This window comes from Bos javanicus, chromosome 18, assembly GCF_032452875.1.
Source record: "Bos javanicus breed banteng chromosome 18, ARS-OSU_banteng_1.0, whole genome shotgun sequence".
Lineage (NCBI taxonomy): Eukaryota > Metazoa > Chordata > Mammalia > Artiodactyla > Bovidae > Bos > Bos javanicus.
The window spans coordinates 54,316,642-54,332,058 of record NC_083885.1 but is presented as its reverse complement, the minus strand read 5'-3'; the positions used below and the strand labels follow the sequence as shown (position 1 = coordinate 54,332,058).

At 58.8% G+C, this 15,417-nt stretch overlaps 2 protein-coding genes across 3 annotated transcripts; both read right to left on the bottom strand.

The window, feature by feature from the left end:
• Positions 1-424: 424 nt before the first annotated feature.
• On the bottom strand, positions 425-3,678 carry INAFM1 (InaF motif containing 1). Of its 2 annotated transcripts, none has more exons than XM_061388788.1 (3): positions 3,217-3,678; positions 2,844-2,893; positions 425-2,278 (listed from the first exon to the last, which is right to left on the bottom strand). In XM_061388788.1, the coding sequence occupies exon 3, from the start codon at positions 1,200-1,202 to the stop codon at positions 771-773; it is 432 nt and encodes a 143-aa protein (XP_061244772.1). In that variant the 5' UTR covers positions 1,203-2,278; positions 2,844-2,893; positions 3,217-3,678; the 3' UTR covers positions 425-770. The 2 variants fall into 2 exon arrangements, with proteins under 2 accessions (XP_061244772.1, XP_061244771.1); XM_061388787.1 differs by lacking the exon at positions 3,217-3,678 and adding an exon at positions 3,006-3,208.
• Positions 3,679-4,132: 454 nt separating this feature from the next.
• On the bottom strand, positions 4,133-13,941 carry CCDC9 (coiled-coil domain containing 9). Its single transcript, XM_061388786.1, has 12 exons — positions 13,747-13,941; positions 13,019-13,092; positions 12,787-12,891; positions 10,956-11,051; positions 10,535-10,783; positions 8,800-8,883; positions 8,529-8,702; positions 7,802-7,983; positions 5,614-5,660; positions 5,359-5,491; positions 4,819-4,909; positions 4,133-4,727 (listed from the first exon to the last, which is right to left on the bottom strand). Exons 2-12 carry the CDS (start codon positions 13,019-13,021, stop codon positions 4,311-4,313), a joined length of 1,581 nt encoding a protein of 526 aa, XP_061244770.1. The 5' UTR covers positions 13,022-13,092; positions 13,747-13,941; the 3' UTR covers positions 4,133-4,310.
• Positions 13,942-15,417: the final 1,476 nt, after the last annotated feature.

Genomic DNA, 15,417 nt, shown 5'->3' with positions numbered 1-15,417 from the left:
TCTCCAGGTGATTTAGCTTCCGTGCCGGACACTATAGTTATACAAATCACAGTCCCCAGAAACCCAGTTCTCGCTGAGATCACCCCATCTCTTGTCTTGTCTCCTGTGCTATTACCGGAGGCCAGGCCTCTTCTCCCCTCCAGAGGCACTTGTCCTCTGCAAGCATGCAAAAACCTGCTAAGCCCTTCATACCGTCTGACCTTCAACTACCTTATTGCGGATAAGCGTCTTCTCATCCCAACCCAGAAAATACACGATGGCGATGGAAGAAAAAAATGACACCACCACCCCGCCAGGGAAGGGGAGAACGCACACAGCCCACCCAGAGTGAGAGGCGATGCCCTGATGCCAGGAAAGGCTTGCCCTCACAAACTTGAGAGGGGAGGCCCCTCTGCAGACAACACGACAAACAAGCACGAGGCAGCTGGGGCTGGAGTTTATTGCAGGTGGATAGATGCACACGGAGATTCAGGGAGGAAGGAGAGGGGCAGGCTGAGGGGTCCGTGCACAGAATCCTAGGAGGGAGGAGCAGGAGGCAGTGATCAGTATGGGGTCTGCCTGGTGGAGGACCCGGCCTGACGGCGGAGGAGCTGCGACGATCGAGAACCAGGGCCGGCTCCCCTTCGCCCCCCATTCTTCAGGATGACAGCTCCGCAGACGTTAGACGATGTCATGAAGGAGGAGCCAGACACCAATTCGGGACCGGCGCATCCGCGGCGAGGGCGCCAGGCTCTCGAAGGCTGGCGGTCCATTTTGGGTGAAAAGGAAGGTTACCCGGGTCCTCGCCCCCCTGTGGCCTCCGGCGTCTCCCCCAGCGTCTGGTGGCTCGGGCGGCGGCGGCTGGGGTCGCTGTGGCGTCGGCGGCGGCTGCGCGGCAGCTCGAGCTGGGGTCTCGGCCCGCCAGGGGCTCCCAGAAGACAAGACACCGAGGCGGCGGCGGGCGCTGGGGCAGGCAGCGCACCCGCGCGACCGCCGCACGGAGAGGACTGCGCGCTAGGCGGTGGGCCGCCTGGGGCTGCAGGGGGCCGCGTGGGAACCCAAATGAGACCGTAGTAGACAGCGAGCAGCACAGCAGCCAACGAGACGCAGAGAAAGTAGGCACAGACCGGTGCTAGGCGCAGCCAACGGCCCCGCGGGCCCTCGCTCAGCCCTGCGCCACCCGGGCTCTCGCCGCCGCCGCCCACGCAGCTCGTGCCCCGCATCCCCGCAGCCCACTCGGCCCCGAGCCACAGCCCGCACAGGGCCCGCCCCCCTCCGGAGGCCCGCCTCCGCGCTAAACTCTCCCCGTCCAACCCCGCCCCCGCCAGCGTGGCCACGCCCCCGCGTAGGCGGGCCTCCTGCGGCCTCTAACTCTCCCCCGTCCAACCCCGCCCCCGCCAGCGTGGGCCCGCCCCTGCAGGGCGGGCCTCTTCCGCGCTCTAGTCCCGCCCCCTCCTCAGCCTCCGGCCAAACACTAGCAAGCTAAGGCTTAACCACAGCGTTCTGACCCCGCCCCAAGCATGCAATACCTCGCTTTTTCTCAAACGTTGGTCTCGGCCCAGCCGACTTCTACCAGGCTTCGGTGTTATACCGGCCCCGGAGCTTACCTCCGCTCTCTTCTTTTCTTCTCCTCCCCACGCCCTACCCATTCCCTTTCGGAACTCAGACTTCTCCCCGGCATCTAGCTCCGCCGCTCCCTTGCCAAGCTCAAGCCTTTTAAGTCCTGCCCCAGTTGTAATGTGCCTTTAGCCAAGTTAAACGCTACTCCAGCATTCGATTTCGCCGTCTTCTCCCCCTACCCTCATCTATCTTCAATCCAGATTCCGCCTCTTTTCTCCTCCTCACTCCACTAGTTTGAGCACCCCATTCTAAACCAAGCTCTCTGCTGCTGGCTGCGCCCCACACCAGCGTTAGGGATTCCCATCTAAATCTGCGCTGTGGTTCTACCTCACTTCCTAACACCTTTCCTTGTTTTAAACTCCATTAGAATGCGGGCCCCAAACACCCTAACCACGCCCCTCGCTGGACGCGCCTCTTCCTCCACATTTTCTGTGTTCAGGTCTAAATTCAGGCCCCGAAGCTCCAGCTCCGCCCCACAACCCAGCCACGCCCCCTCCCCGTCTCCTTCCCCACCACCCTCAATTTCTCCCTCTCTAAAACCATGGGGTCCAAAGTGGGCTTCGGGGAGGACAGAGCACAGCTCGGAGATCCAGACTAAGCCCCTCCTGCCGCCCCCTCCCCATCAAGGCGGGGAAGCGTCAGTCCCCTCCCAGCAGCGTCTTCAGGAATTCGGGGAGGCCTGTGGGAGGGGGGGAGGGAAGACGTATCAGGGGGGTGGAGAAAGAGCGAGCCCCTTCCTCCCGCCTCTGTCACCACGGACAAACCCACAAGCACAGCAACCCAGCCTGCCCCCGCCAGAAACACAGTTCAAAGGTTAGCGGAAGCACTGCGTTTAATAAGGACCAGTTCTGCGGCCGGGGAAATCAGGTCCGTCAAGAGTCACCGGTTATTAAGCCATGCCCCAGATGTAAGCTCCTGGAGGCGGAAAACGGCCCGGGAACTGGCACCTATACCCCCATGGCCTCCAAAAGTGGGTAACTCAGGGGTGTCTCAAGACACCCTGGTGCCACGGCGCCCCCTATTTGTGAGACTGGACTATTGCCCTGGCCCCACCCGGTTCACTATCCCTGGCTCCTCCCCCCGCCCTTACATTTAACCCTCTCCTGGCTGGAGTGGCGGAAGCAGAGGGTAGAGGAGCGAGGCGGCGGAAGGTTAGTGCAGAGCGCGGAGGCCGCAGTCGGCGGGCGCGGTCAGCGGGCGGCCCCCGGTGGCGAAGCGGCCGCTACCACCTTGCAGAAACGCACCCTCTGGAAGTCGGCGATCTCTGCTGTCTCTTGGCCCTCGGGGTCCGCCTCTGCGAAGAGAAGGGGCGGTCACCTGAGGGCAACAGTAACCCCGCCCCCCACCGCCGGCCCCGAACACCCTAGCCCCGCCCCTCCGCCCCACCAACCCTGGCAGCCGCCCACCCTGCGTTAAGCGGTTTACGAGTCTCAGGCTCCTTTAATCCTCGGAGAGGATCTACGGAGACACACACCCCCCGCAACAGATCCCTGTTTACAATCGAATACATAATCTGACAGAGCGAGATCGAAGTCACGTGACCCAAAGACAAAGCGCTCCGGATGCCCCGACCTCATCCGCCATCCTAAACTCTGTCCTCTCCCATCCCAGACTCACCCCACGGACATATGCCAACCTCTAGCAAGCCTGCCCTACAGGATCTACCTCCACTTCCCTTGCCCACCTTCTGAGTCCTAACCAGACCTTCCTTGGCTATGCCCCCAAATCCTAACCCCTACTCCTTGGGGAGGTCGGAGGTCCACAACCCGGCTTCCGCCTGGTGGAGGTGGAGACTGGGTTCTGCCTGTTGCTCCAGGTCCGCTAGACTCCACAATTTTTACCTCAATATGTTACGTATTTCTAATTTACCCCATTTACTAATTTACACCTCCAAACTGTAACCACACCCACAGCTAGATCCATTACTCCTCCCCGGTTCTTTTTGACCGATTTGTATTTCAAATCCTGCTCTGAGCTCCTATCAATTTAACCCACCCCCTTGTTTCTAGATTACTTTGCAGAACCCCTGGGGTAGCCCTCTACCTCCTAATCCCACCCTGGCTCCACCCCCTCACCCCCAAACACACTCAATTCCTAGTGGCTCCTCCGGGAGGTCCTCCCTATAGCTCCACCCCCTTGACCCTGGATTCGTTCCCACCCAGCAGCCTAGCCCCGCCCCCCTCGCCCCATCCCCGGGCCAGCAGCTACCCCACACCCATAATGGAGACGCATCCACTCCATTCTACTGCCCCCAAACCCTCCTCCCCTCAACCCAAGAGGAAGCGGAAGGAAAGCCACCTTCACCACCCCAGCCACTCCCCCAACCTGGAGCTGCCTCAGACCCCTCCTCTTCAGCTTTCTGGGCTCCTGGGGCGCTGGGCCCACTCTCCAAGGAGGCAGGGGCTGGCTGGTCACCTCCTGGGAAAGGGGGAGGCCCAATCAAGCCCATTCCCCTCCAAATACCACCCCCCCGCCCCCCACCAAGACAAAGGCTCTGGGGGAGTGAGAGGGGGTTTAAGGACACACGTGGAAGTGTCATTTGAGGAAGTGATCTCTTTATTGGGGAGGGCACTCTGAATGGCTCAGGGCAGGGCAGGATCTGGGGGTGGGCCTTCTAGAGACAGGCATGGACTGTCCTCCCTAGCCATCAGGGCACACGGGGTCCCAGGGTCCTCCATGCACCCCTCGAGCACACACACAAGCAGCCAGCTTCATGCATTTTCAAACGGCCAGGCCTCACCCGGAGAGACAGCATCTGCCGGGTGGGCGGTCCGGGGAGAATTCAGCTCCATCTCTTCACCCCAGTCGGACACAGGCTGGTGGCCCCCAGGGGGCGAGAAGGGGCTGGAAGGCGTGGCAGGGGCCTGGGGGAGCGGCAGGGGCTCTTCCGGCCTGGCGGGCTCTTTGTCACCATGTTCCCTGGCGGGGCTCCCGCTGGGCTCAGCCTCCTGGGGTTGGTGATCTCCGGCTGGTTCTTCTTCCTCATCATCAGCCTCCTCTTCTTCCTCGATCTCCTCCTCCTCCTCATCCTCACTCACGTCTTCCCACTCCTCATCCTCCCCCTCATCCTCGCCCTCCTCGCCCTCATCCTCAGGAGGTCGATGGGCAGGGGCTGGGGTCTCAGGCAGCTGTGAGAACACAAGGCAGGTCAGGGAGAGGCTGCAGGCCCCAGGCACCCCCACACCGTGCTGCCTGCCGGGAGCTGACAGTCCGCCCTACCTGCGTGGGCGCCTCCTTGGGGAGAGCAGGTTGCGGGGGCTCAGGAGCTGTGGACACGGCCTCCTTCATCTCCCAGCGGTCATCGTGGTCACTGGAGGGCACAGAGGAAAGGAATAAAACCCAGATGGACAGGAGGAAGGGGCTTCCCACACCAGGCTCGTCCCCAGACACGGAGCTGCAAAATTCAACAGGTGGAGAGAGCGGGTCTTCGGGATTTCCAGACAAGGAGCTGGCAGGCTAGAGCACCGAGGAGGAAACAGGGCGTGTGTCCCAGTGTCAGAGGTGACCAGGCAGAGAGGGGCCAGGCAGGCAGAAGAGATGGGTGGGAGGGCAGGAGGGGACAGATGAGGGTAAAGTGACAGCCAGCCCCGACACCCCCGAAACCAAGTGCCTGACCCACAGGGAGACAAGTGCCTGAGAGACAGATAGGGCCAAGAAAGGACAGAAATATCCCCAAAACCCACAGCCAGAGAACAAGCAGGGGTAGAGGCACACAGGCCCGCTAGGGTTGTGCACGTGCAAGGGGAAGGGGGCCCCCACCTGTAGGCACGGGGCGCCGCCTTAGGCTGGGGTCGGCTGCTCTTCTTCTTTCTGCGGCTGACCTCAGTTTTGTGCTGGGACAGGAACTCCCTGAAAGTGGGGGGCTTGGGGGGCCGGGCCCAAGCCTGGTCATCTGCAACAAAACCCAGGGGAAGTCAGGGGTGGAGGGCACAGTACAAGCTACCCCCACCCCACCCTGCCCCAACTCCCCCGGCCCAGCCAGCTGCCTCACCCCACCCAAGAACTCCCACTCACCATAGCGGTGGGATGGTTCCAGGGCCACAGCTGGGCCATCCTTGAACCTGGGTAAAGAGAAAGGGGTGAGCAGGCAGCTGGTGGCACAGGGAGAACAGGTAGGGCGGGAAGAGTCACTGGGGGAGGTGGGGGCCACGGTTAGAAATCAAGATCACAGACCACAAGGTCATCAACCGAATGGGGGAGCATGTCACTGATTAAAGCTCAGAATCAGGTGAAAGACAAAAGGCAGGTGTGACATGGTAGTACAAACGCAGAAAAATGGTCAGTATTTGACAGCAATTCCCCACCTCAACAAGAATGTGCAAGTTCAACATCGCCAGCTTCCTGTCCAGCCTCATCTAAATCTCTCTCTCTCACCTCCCGAGCTTAGCAAGTTCTCCTACCACAGAGCTCCTGCCGCATGACCTTTGCACGTGCTGCTTCTGGGGCTCGCTTCCTCCGATCTCTCCGGGGCCCGCTCCGTTACCTCCTTCAGGCCTCAACTCAGAGGCCTTCCTAACCTTTCCAATCACGTATTATTACATACACTGTGTTGCATGCTAAGTTGCTTCAGTCGTGTCCAACTCTTTGCGACCCCATGGACTGCAGCCCACCAGGCTCCACTGTCCATGGGATTCTCCAGGCAAGAATACTGGAGTGGGTTGCCATGCCCTCCTCCAGGGGGTCTTCCTGACCCAGGGACTGAATCCTCATATCTTACATCTCCTGCATTGGCAGGCGGGTTCTTTACCACTAGTGCCACCTGGGAAGCCCAATTACATACATTATCTAGGTCTAAAACAGAAGCCTCCAAACCTCTCCATACTCTGCTTCATTATTCTTCAGCATGTGACATTAGCTCTATTCACTGCACAATTTGCTCTATTCAATGCAAACCTGAGACTTGATGCAGGCTGCTGTGGGGACGTAAGAGGACTTTCTCAGTCTTAAGCCCAAGAACATCTCCAAAAAGCTCACCTGCCTCCCCCTCAGAAACATCAGCTACGGTATCTGTGCAAAATGTTTCTCACGCTGGCAAAGGCTTAGCTCACAATCCAAAAATAAATGCTCCGACCTCCAGGCACACAGACAAGATCCTCTTTCTTTAGCCAACGCTGTGGCAAAGGATAGAGGATGATGTAAAAACGACAGCTGTCCATCTTAAGACTGCCGTTCAACAGCTCTTCCGGAATCTTCTCCACCTTTGCTATGGCAGTTAGCCCTCCTGTGGATGATGCCTTTGCTTTGACTAATGGGATGTTTCCTGGGACCCGAAAAGCAACAGAGTCAGACCTGAGAATAATAATGCCACCAGGATAAGGTGCTTGGGTAGGTGGGGGACACAGAGGGATGAAGGGAGGATGCCAAGGGGCCATCGCTGTAATTCTTCATGCCCTCCCTGCATGAGAACTCACATCCGCACCCTTGGCTGTAGAACCACGGCAGTACTATCGAGCTGACAGTTTAATTTCCTGCCACAGCAAGGTGGGGTCTGCTGGCTAACAGAACGGGGAAGTGTCTCACTCTCCCTCCTGCACATCTGCCAATACTATGGCCAGTGGTTCCCCCAGTAGCCCCATCCCTCAGCGTGAACCCTAGAATGCACACATGCAGGGCAGAAGTGAGTTCAACCCCAGCTGGACCCACAGCTTCCAGTCCAGCCTGAATCAGCCCAACTTAGAAGACCGGTGAGCACAGGAAAAAGAAATGTTTCGGGACTTCCCTGGCGGTCCAGTGGTTAAGAATCCACCTTCCAGGGCAGAGGATCTGGGCTCAATCCCTGATCGGGCAAGCTAAGACCCTACAGGCCTTGGAGCAACTAAGCCTGCCTCCCGCAAGAGCTGAGCCCAGGCCCCCTGGCGCCTGCGGGTCACAGTGAAGAGCCTACACACCATAACTGAGTCCCGACGCAGCCAATACATAAATAAACAAACGGTTGTAAAAAAGTATGGCTGAGTCCTTCTGCCGTTCACCTGAAACTATCACAACATCTGTTGTTACACTGGCAATACCCCAATACAAAATGCTTTAGGTGTTTAAGAAAAAGAAACGCTTTCTGTGGCCCTGAGATTTGGCGATGGTTATGCAGTGTTACCCAGCTCGTGCTAACTGATACACACTATGAAAAACCCAAGAAAGGCCAAGGAGTCAGAAGTCAGCGCGAAGGCAGAGGAGCCCCACAGGGGTGGGCAGGGCGGAGACTCACATGCCATCCGTCTTCTCAGCATCCCACTCCCGCCGCCACTGGCCGGTGGGCTTGCGGTGCCTCTGCAGCCGCTCCTGGTCTATCTTCTCCCGCTCCTGCTTCCAGCGCAGATACTCAGACCGCTCTCGGCCAGTCATGGAGAGCGTCATGTCCCCGGCGCCGCCCAGGCCGGCCCGGCGGCCCTGCCCCAAGCAGATGGGCAGTCAGGGCTCCGCCCACCACTCTCGCCCCTGCACCCCTTTCCTGAGGCCTTCTAAGCTCCTGGGTAGAGCCCCTGGCTCAAGGTCATAGGAGGAGGAGGTGACAGGATGGAGATCAAAGCCGTATCTGCTCACGTGGCACCTCAGAGAGGCCACCCCAGATCCTTTTCTATTCTCCGTGCCCTCACCTGGCTGGGCTGGAGCCTTCTTCCCAACATTCAGCATTATCTGACATCTTATTACATGGCCACTGATTTAGCCCCAGCACCCTAAACAGTGCCTGGCCCTCGACCGGTACCCAGTAAACATCATTAACGTTAGTAAGGAGGAAAATCACACCAAAACAGATCATAAAGCTACAAAAAGAAGGTAGTATGGCTCTGGGGCAACCATCAACTGGAGGGTAGCCTGAGCGTAGGGCTGCAGCCTCTTCCTACTCTGAGCCCCGCATTCAACACACATCCCTCCCCGTGGAACCCAGGGACCGGCTGCTGGGCAGCAGTCATGGCCCAGCCGCCCGCACCCACCTGCCGCTCCTGCTCGAGGCCGTAGCGCACCCGCTCAAAGTCAGAGCCCCCCCAGTTGCGCCCGTGCCGGCGGCTGCCTTCCCGGCGGTCCCGCTCAGGCTCCTCCAGGGGCCCACTGCGTCGCCGGGGGTCGTCCAGGAAGTTCCGCACCGGGTTGGGCTCCAGCACGCCTTCCTGCGGGCAGGCGGAGTTAGTTGGGGGTGGGGGTGTTGGAGCGCTCCCCCGACCCGGCGGCTCCGCCCCGCAGCCAGGGGGCGCCCGTGGCACTGACCCGCTGGTTGCGCTCGTACTCTGCAATCTTCTCCATCTCCTCGTTCATCTTCTCGATGTTCTGCTTCCGCCGCTCCTCCCACTCCTTGTTCGGGGGAGGAGGGGAGGACAAAGAGAGACACACACAGAGCGTCAGAAAGAATCACTCAATCTGAGCGTTCGTCACCATCTGAGGCTCCCTCCTTAGACCTGTTATGCAAGGCAGCCCCTGGCTGGCACCTGGACACTGGCTCTCTGCACGTCCTGTCAACAGTTAACCAGTAAGCGGGGCTCCACGTGCCTAGACTTTTTCTGCAAACAATACAGTGTATGCTGAACACCCACTTTCCTTCTAGGGTCTGGAATTTGGGTGTGTACTAGGCAGAGGGGACCTATGTGACCAGCCTCGGATAAGAAGCCTGGGTACTAGCTCTCTAATGAGTCCCCAGTAGATGAACTTTGACATATGTTGTCAATGAAGAACAATTAAGTGCAGCCTATGTGTCTTTGGGCTTCCCTGGCAGCTCAGTGGTGAAGAATCTGCCTGCCAATGCAGGAGACACAGGTTTGATCCCTGGGTCGGGGGGGGGAGATCCCCTGGAGTAGGAAATGGCAACCCACTCCAGTATTCTTGCCTGGAAAATCCCATGAACAGAAGAGCCTGGCGGGCTACAGCCCACGGGGTCACAGAGGCAGACACAACTCAGTGACTAAACAACAATTTGTGTCTCCACTGGACGCAGACTCTTGGAAGCTAGTGCCTGGTATCCTCCAGACTCTGGCTCATGGGCCTTTTCCCTTTACTGATTTTGCTTTCTATCCTTTCCCTGTAATAAATCTCAGTTGTTAATCCTTCTGGCAAAATGCTGAACCTGGGAGAGGGGCTGGGGACCCCTGCAATGGCTGCCACAGTAACAACCTGACAGATGGCCAGGTGATCCCCACGATCCTCTCTCCTCCCTTTCTTAGGTCAATTTTCCCCCCCTAGGTGACAACAGAATTTTAGATGAGCATGTGCCCAAGATGCTGGGAACACTTGCATTTCCAAGACTCAGCATACAAGAGAGAAATAAACTTCCATTTGATTAACGCCATGGCACTTTGGCGTCTTTCTAAACATCCTTAAGCAACATACATTGAGCGTTTAATCTGAGGGTTTCTATGCCTGATGTCACACGATGCTTATAAAAAACTTTAAACCTGATTTTCATTCCTATTTAAGAGTGAGAACTGGAATCTCCTAGAGGGGAAGTGAGCTGCCCAAGGACACGGAACTCATAGAAAGTTGTCCTCTAAATGACCAGGCTTGGCAACTTCCCCCTCTGCTAATCTGCGTGGTGGGGTGCTGAGAGCAGGTACAGTAAGAACCTCACCGCTCCCTACCAACTAATTCAGAGAATGACAGAGAGAGAGCACATGTGCACGCACACACGAATGAGCAAAGCACGCACGGTGGACAGAACCCACCAGATACCACCAAAAAGAGACAAAGGGTAGGGAAGGCAGATGACCAAGCACACAGCAGAGCACAAAATGGGAGACAGAAAGAGACAGGGACCACAGTGCTGGTCTGGGGGAGAGAAGAAGAAAGGGAAAGAGATGAAAAAGAGCCGGAGTGAGGGTCCAAAAAAGAAAACAGAGACAGTAAACGACGGATGAAGGAGAAAATCCATTTGTGAGCAGAACAGAAAGAGCAACAGGCAACACTGAGCCTTCCCAATGGACGTCAGGCAGACGTCAGCCCCCTCGGCTCCTACCTTGGATTTGCGGTCGGCAGTCGAGGCATCGCCACCTCCAGAGAGATGAGGGGACCCCCTGCCCCGACCCCTCCGGCTGCGGCCCCCAGCACCTCCCCGAGGCTGCTCCCCGGGACTGTCTTCCCAGCTGCGGGATGTCCGGCCCATGCCTGCCCGGCCTCCGTGCTGAGGGGGGATCCGGCCTCCCTTGCTGACCCCTGGAGGCCGAGGGGTCCCTGGAGACCTCCGGGAAGGACCCAGGTTCTTCTCCTGGAAAGGGGGGAGGGGGGAAAGGTCACTGGGGCAGGGAGACCAGGACACCACAGGCCCAGAGGGCGGCTGCCAGGGTCGAGGCCCCACAGGCCTGGGGCAGCGGGGAAGGCTCTTAGGTCTCACTCTCACCCGCCCGTTCTCGCGAGTCCCACCCTGGCGTGGAGCTCACCACTGCCACATTCTCCTTCTCCACCGAGCGGCTCTTCCGGGGACCTGTCACTGCTACTCCCTCCAGTTCAGCTTTCTTCCGATCCTCCTCAATCTCCTGGGAGATCAGAGATAGCGGCTATCAGGGGTCCTGTGTACCAGCCAGATTCCCACAGCCCCCTGAATAGCCCCAAGTCGGCCCCAGCGCAGACCTCTGTCTGGAGCTCTAGACAAGAAAGCTGGTCACTTCTTCCCTCTAAGCGAACCAGGCGGTGCCCCTGCTCAGACCCTCTGAGCCAAAGGCTCCCCCACAGCCAATGGGGCTTCACAGGGTGTGGTCTCGTTACCATCCCATCCTCATCTCCCACTCTCTCCTCTGGCTCACTGTGACCCTCTCACTGTACCTGGAACATACTAGGTTCAAACCTGCCTCAGGGCCTTTGCACCTGCTGTTCCCTTTGCTGGAAATGCCCCTTCTCCATAGATTCTCCAATCCCTCACCTCCTGCAGGTCTCTGCTCAAAGGTCTCCTTCTCAGGAAGGCCTACCCTGACCAGCTCGCCTGCCATTCTCCACACACCACCCACCCCCTTCACATCATGACATTATGTCTATTTTGCTTCTTATCTGGTTCCTCCCCATAACAGAATCTACTCTGCGTCAGGGATATCTGTATCGTTCACTGATGTATACCCCAAGCCTGGAACACCGCCTGGCACACAACAGAGGCTCAACATCCTTTTTTTTTTTTTTTTTTTAAATGAATGAATGCATGAAGAATGAATAAATGAAACCTACTCCTCCTCCTATCTCAGGGACAGCCCCAACACCTACTCTGACACCTGTGACAGGGACCTGGGCCTCATCCTGGATCCTCTCCCGCCACCGCCCATCAGTCACTGAGTCCCTCCCAACAGCCCTGTCCCAGGCCAGGCACCTCCTCTCCATATGGCCCCCACCCCTCGCCCCCCCCAAAGTCCCTGCCCCAGGTTCCTCCTTGTATCCAGAGTCCTCTCCTCCCATCTACCACCACACAGCAACTAAAGGAGTCCTCCTACAAACCTATTCTGACCTGGCCCCACTTCTACTCAAAGCCCTCGATGGCTCCCTAGTGTCCTTAGGAAAAAGTCCAAACTCTTAGCCTTATGGCCTTCTGGGCCCTGTGTGGCTGGGCCCCAGAGGGTCTCTCCAGGTCAATATCCTCCATCTGACCCTCCAACTTTAAGCTCCAAGTTTTTGCACAACCTGCCCCTCTGTGTGAAGTGTGTTCTGCTCTCCTTTTCAACTAGCTGGGACTTCCCTGGTGGTCTAGTGGTTAGGACCCCATGCTCCCCTTTCATGGGCCCGGATTCAGTCCCTAATCAGGGAACTAAGACTCCCCACAAGACATGCAGTGCAGCCAAAAAAAAAAAGACCGGCTAACATCTACTCACCTTTCAAGTCTCAGAATCCCCTCCTCCAGGAAGTCCTCCTTAATATCCCCCAGGCTGGGTGAAGAGCCCCACCTGGGCTCTCAAAGAACCCTGAGCTCCTCCATCCCAGGCTGGCCCACTTGCTCATCACTGACTGAAGCCATGGCTGGGCCCCTACTGGCCTGTGAGCCCTGGAAAGGCAGGCCCGGGGTCCCCTCCATCACCGCTGCCACCACAGTGCCACTGAGCAATGGGCCCTGGTGAATATTTGTGAACGAACAAACCAATGATGGAATGAAAGGAGGAATCCCAGGCTAAGGCCCTCGGCTTTTACCCTGACAGTGATGAGGAGTCATGAAAACGTTTTAAGGAAGGGAGAGGTGAGGGAAACTCACTGCGGGGAGGAGAGGGGATGGGGTCTCCCAGGGCGGGGCTAGGGCACCTGGTAGCGCCGGATGAGGGCCTCATTCTTCCGCCGAAGAGCCTCGATCCTCTTGTCCAGCTCAGCATCCTTCTCCTCCTTCGATTTCAGATCCAGTGCGGCTGACTGAGAGGGGCGGACAGATAAGAGGCTGGAAATCTCTACCCGCCCCAGGGTCTGTGGGCCGGGAACCTCTCCTCCCAAGCCCCCTGCCCCAAAGCTCAGATCTCAAACACCCCATTTTTCTTCTCACCATTCCACTGGCAGGGTGGGACCTGGGTCCCAGCAAACCTCCCCTGCAGAATCTGGACACAGCACTGGGGGCTCCTGAGGGCAGAGGGAACAGAAGGACTAAGGCCAATGGCTCCACTCAATCTGTCTCTTCCTGTCCCAGACTGGGGGCTCCTCAAATGTGCGCACACACACACACACACCACACACCCCTTCACTCCAAGGGACACACACACACAGACACACACCCTTCACTCCAAGGGACACATACACACACACACACCCTTCACTCCAAGGGAATTCTCGCCCTCACTCCCAGTCCCTCTTCTCGAAGCCCCTCTTCTAGCCCACCCTCTACCAGGAAAAGTTTAGACTCAGTACTCTCCAGAGGATTTTGGACCCATCCATTCCTCTGTAAACAATGTAGTCACACACGCCCTGGGAAAGTTCTGGGCCCGCCCCACCACTTAGGGAAACACCCGACACTGCTCCCTTCAAAACGAAAATCCTAGTTCAGTCTCCACACCCCTGTGCCGGGAGTTTAAAACCCAGGCCTCTACCCCAAGAGAGCTTTAGGAAGAGCCTCTCTCACGACCTAAGCGAGAAAGCCCGACTCCCCACGCCCAACCTGGTGCTGCTCACATCCCGTTTAATAATCTACACCTAACTCTTCCCCCGGAATTTCAGTGACGTCTTACAACCCTACACTCAAAAAATAGTCCGAGCCCCATTCCTATTCGCTGCCCCTACCCTCAGGGATATTAAAGCCCCGCCGCCAGCACCCCAACAAAGATTCCTCCAACAGACCCAGGACCCCCTGGCGAGGCTTCCCGGGTCTGGTTCGGTCTCCCGGGTGAATACCCTCCCCGCCCAGGCGCAGACAAAACTGCCCCGCCCTCACGCGGCTTTCTAGGGAAAGGCTCCAGTCTCCACCCGGTCCAGAACGCCACAGCCCCGCCCCGAAGAGAGGCAAACTTTCCGGCCCCGCCTTTCCCGCCAAACATCTGGCCCCGCCCACATTCGCGTCACTAATCCCACCCCCTTCCGGCGTCCGACCGCCCCGGCCAACTTCCTGGTCCCGCCCACAGGAGCCCCAGGCAGTAGCCTAAACCCGCCCCCTCCTCCTCGCCTTCTGGCACCGGTCCCGCCCCCGGCTCACCAGCCAACACTTTGGCCCCGCCTCCGATTTGCTGAGCCCAGCCTCTGGTCACGCCCCCTGGCTCCGCCCCCGCTCCGCACGTCAGTATCTGGCCCCGTATCTGGCCCCGTACCCGGCGCCCCTAAATTCTGGCTCAGCGGCCGGGTTCCTGCGCAACTTTTTGGCTCCGCCCTACCGGCGCCTGGCCCCGCCCCGACCCTCGGGTCAGCCCCTGGCCCCGCCCCTGACTTCCAGGACCCACTTCCAGAACACGCGAAACTTTCCGGCCCCGCTCCTAGTCCGCCGGGTACTATTTGGCCCCGCCCCCAGCCGCGGCATAACTTTTTTCGGGCCCGCCCCAGCTGCCCACCAAAGCTCCGCACGCGTCCGGAGCCCGGCCCACCCAGGCCCTGCCCCACCGACGGCCCGCCCCCTCAGCACCCTTCTAGCTTCCCATGTGGGCGTCCAGTCCCCGCCCCCCGCGGAGTACTCTGACCCCGCCCCGCGGCCGGCGGGCTACCCCGCCAGCGCCGGCGCCCGCTCCCCCCACGTGGGGCATCAGGCCCCGCCCTCTCCGGGCGCGCTCCCGGCCCCCTCCCCCGGTCACCTGTCCCGGAGACCCCGCGGCGTCCGCTACTCCGGCTCCGTCGGCCTCCGCGTCTGCAGCTCCCGGGCCACGCGCGTCACTTCCGGCCTGCACCACGTGAAGAAGGGAACTAAAGCGGGTTACTTCCGGTCTTGCAGGCCTGTTTCCGGGAGCCTTAAAGGCGCGGCGCTCCTCCTCTCCAACTCCCCCTCCTCCCAACCCCCCCTCCTCCGAACCCCCCACGCCGGTGAAGCGGGAGTGGGCTGAGCGGGTGCACAGAGTGTTCTGCAAGCTTGTTCTACTGTCTTCTACCTGAATGACCTCATTCCAGGGAAAGAAAACACCATCCTCTCTCTGGTCTCTATTTGCGTCTCGTCTTTCTTGGTTCCTACAAGTAGTGCCAGGCGCTGGACTGACTCCTGAAAGCCTGACCTGCCAGCTTGTGCTGGGAGGTGGGCGGGGGTCCCCCACCCTCCTGCCAGTGAAACCTTATAGTTAGTTGTAGGAGCTCACAGTTTTCAATGGAAAGAATCTCTCCTTCATCCTCTGAATCAGCATTGAGTGCCAGCTCTGTACTGGGGGGATAGGGAAGTGGGGGTTAAGGTGATGAACAAGGCAGACCCCATCCCTGGACTCTTGAGGGAAGGCACAAGTCCATGTGAAATGACAGAAAACAGAACTGTGGGGATGTCTTGTG

Excerpts from the sequence above, each read along its gene's own strand:
- INAFM1 (XM_061388788.1), bottom strand. The coding sequence starts at position 1,202 with ATGCGGGGCACGAGCTGCGTGGGCGGCGGCGGCGAGAGCCCGGGTGGC.
- CCDC9 (XM_061388786.1), bottom strand. Across the intron at positions 11,052-12,786 it reads CCCTCATCCGGCGCTACCAG|GAGATTGAGGAGGATCGGAA; the intron begins GTGCCCTAGCCC and ends CTGATCTCCCAG. Across the intron at positions 8,884-10,534 it reads CTGCCGACCGCAAATCCAAG|GAGTGGGAGGAGCGGCGGAA; the intron begins GTAGGAGCCGAG and ends CCCCCGAACAAG.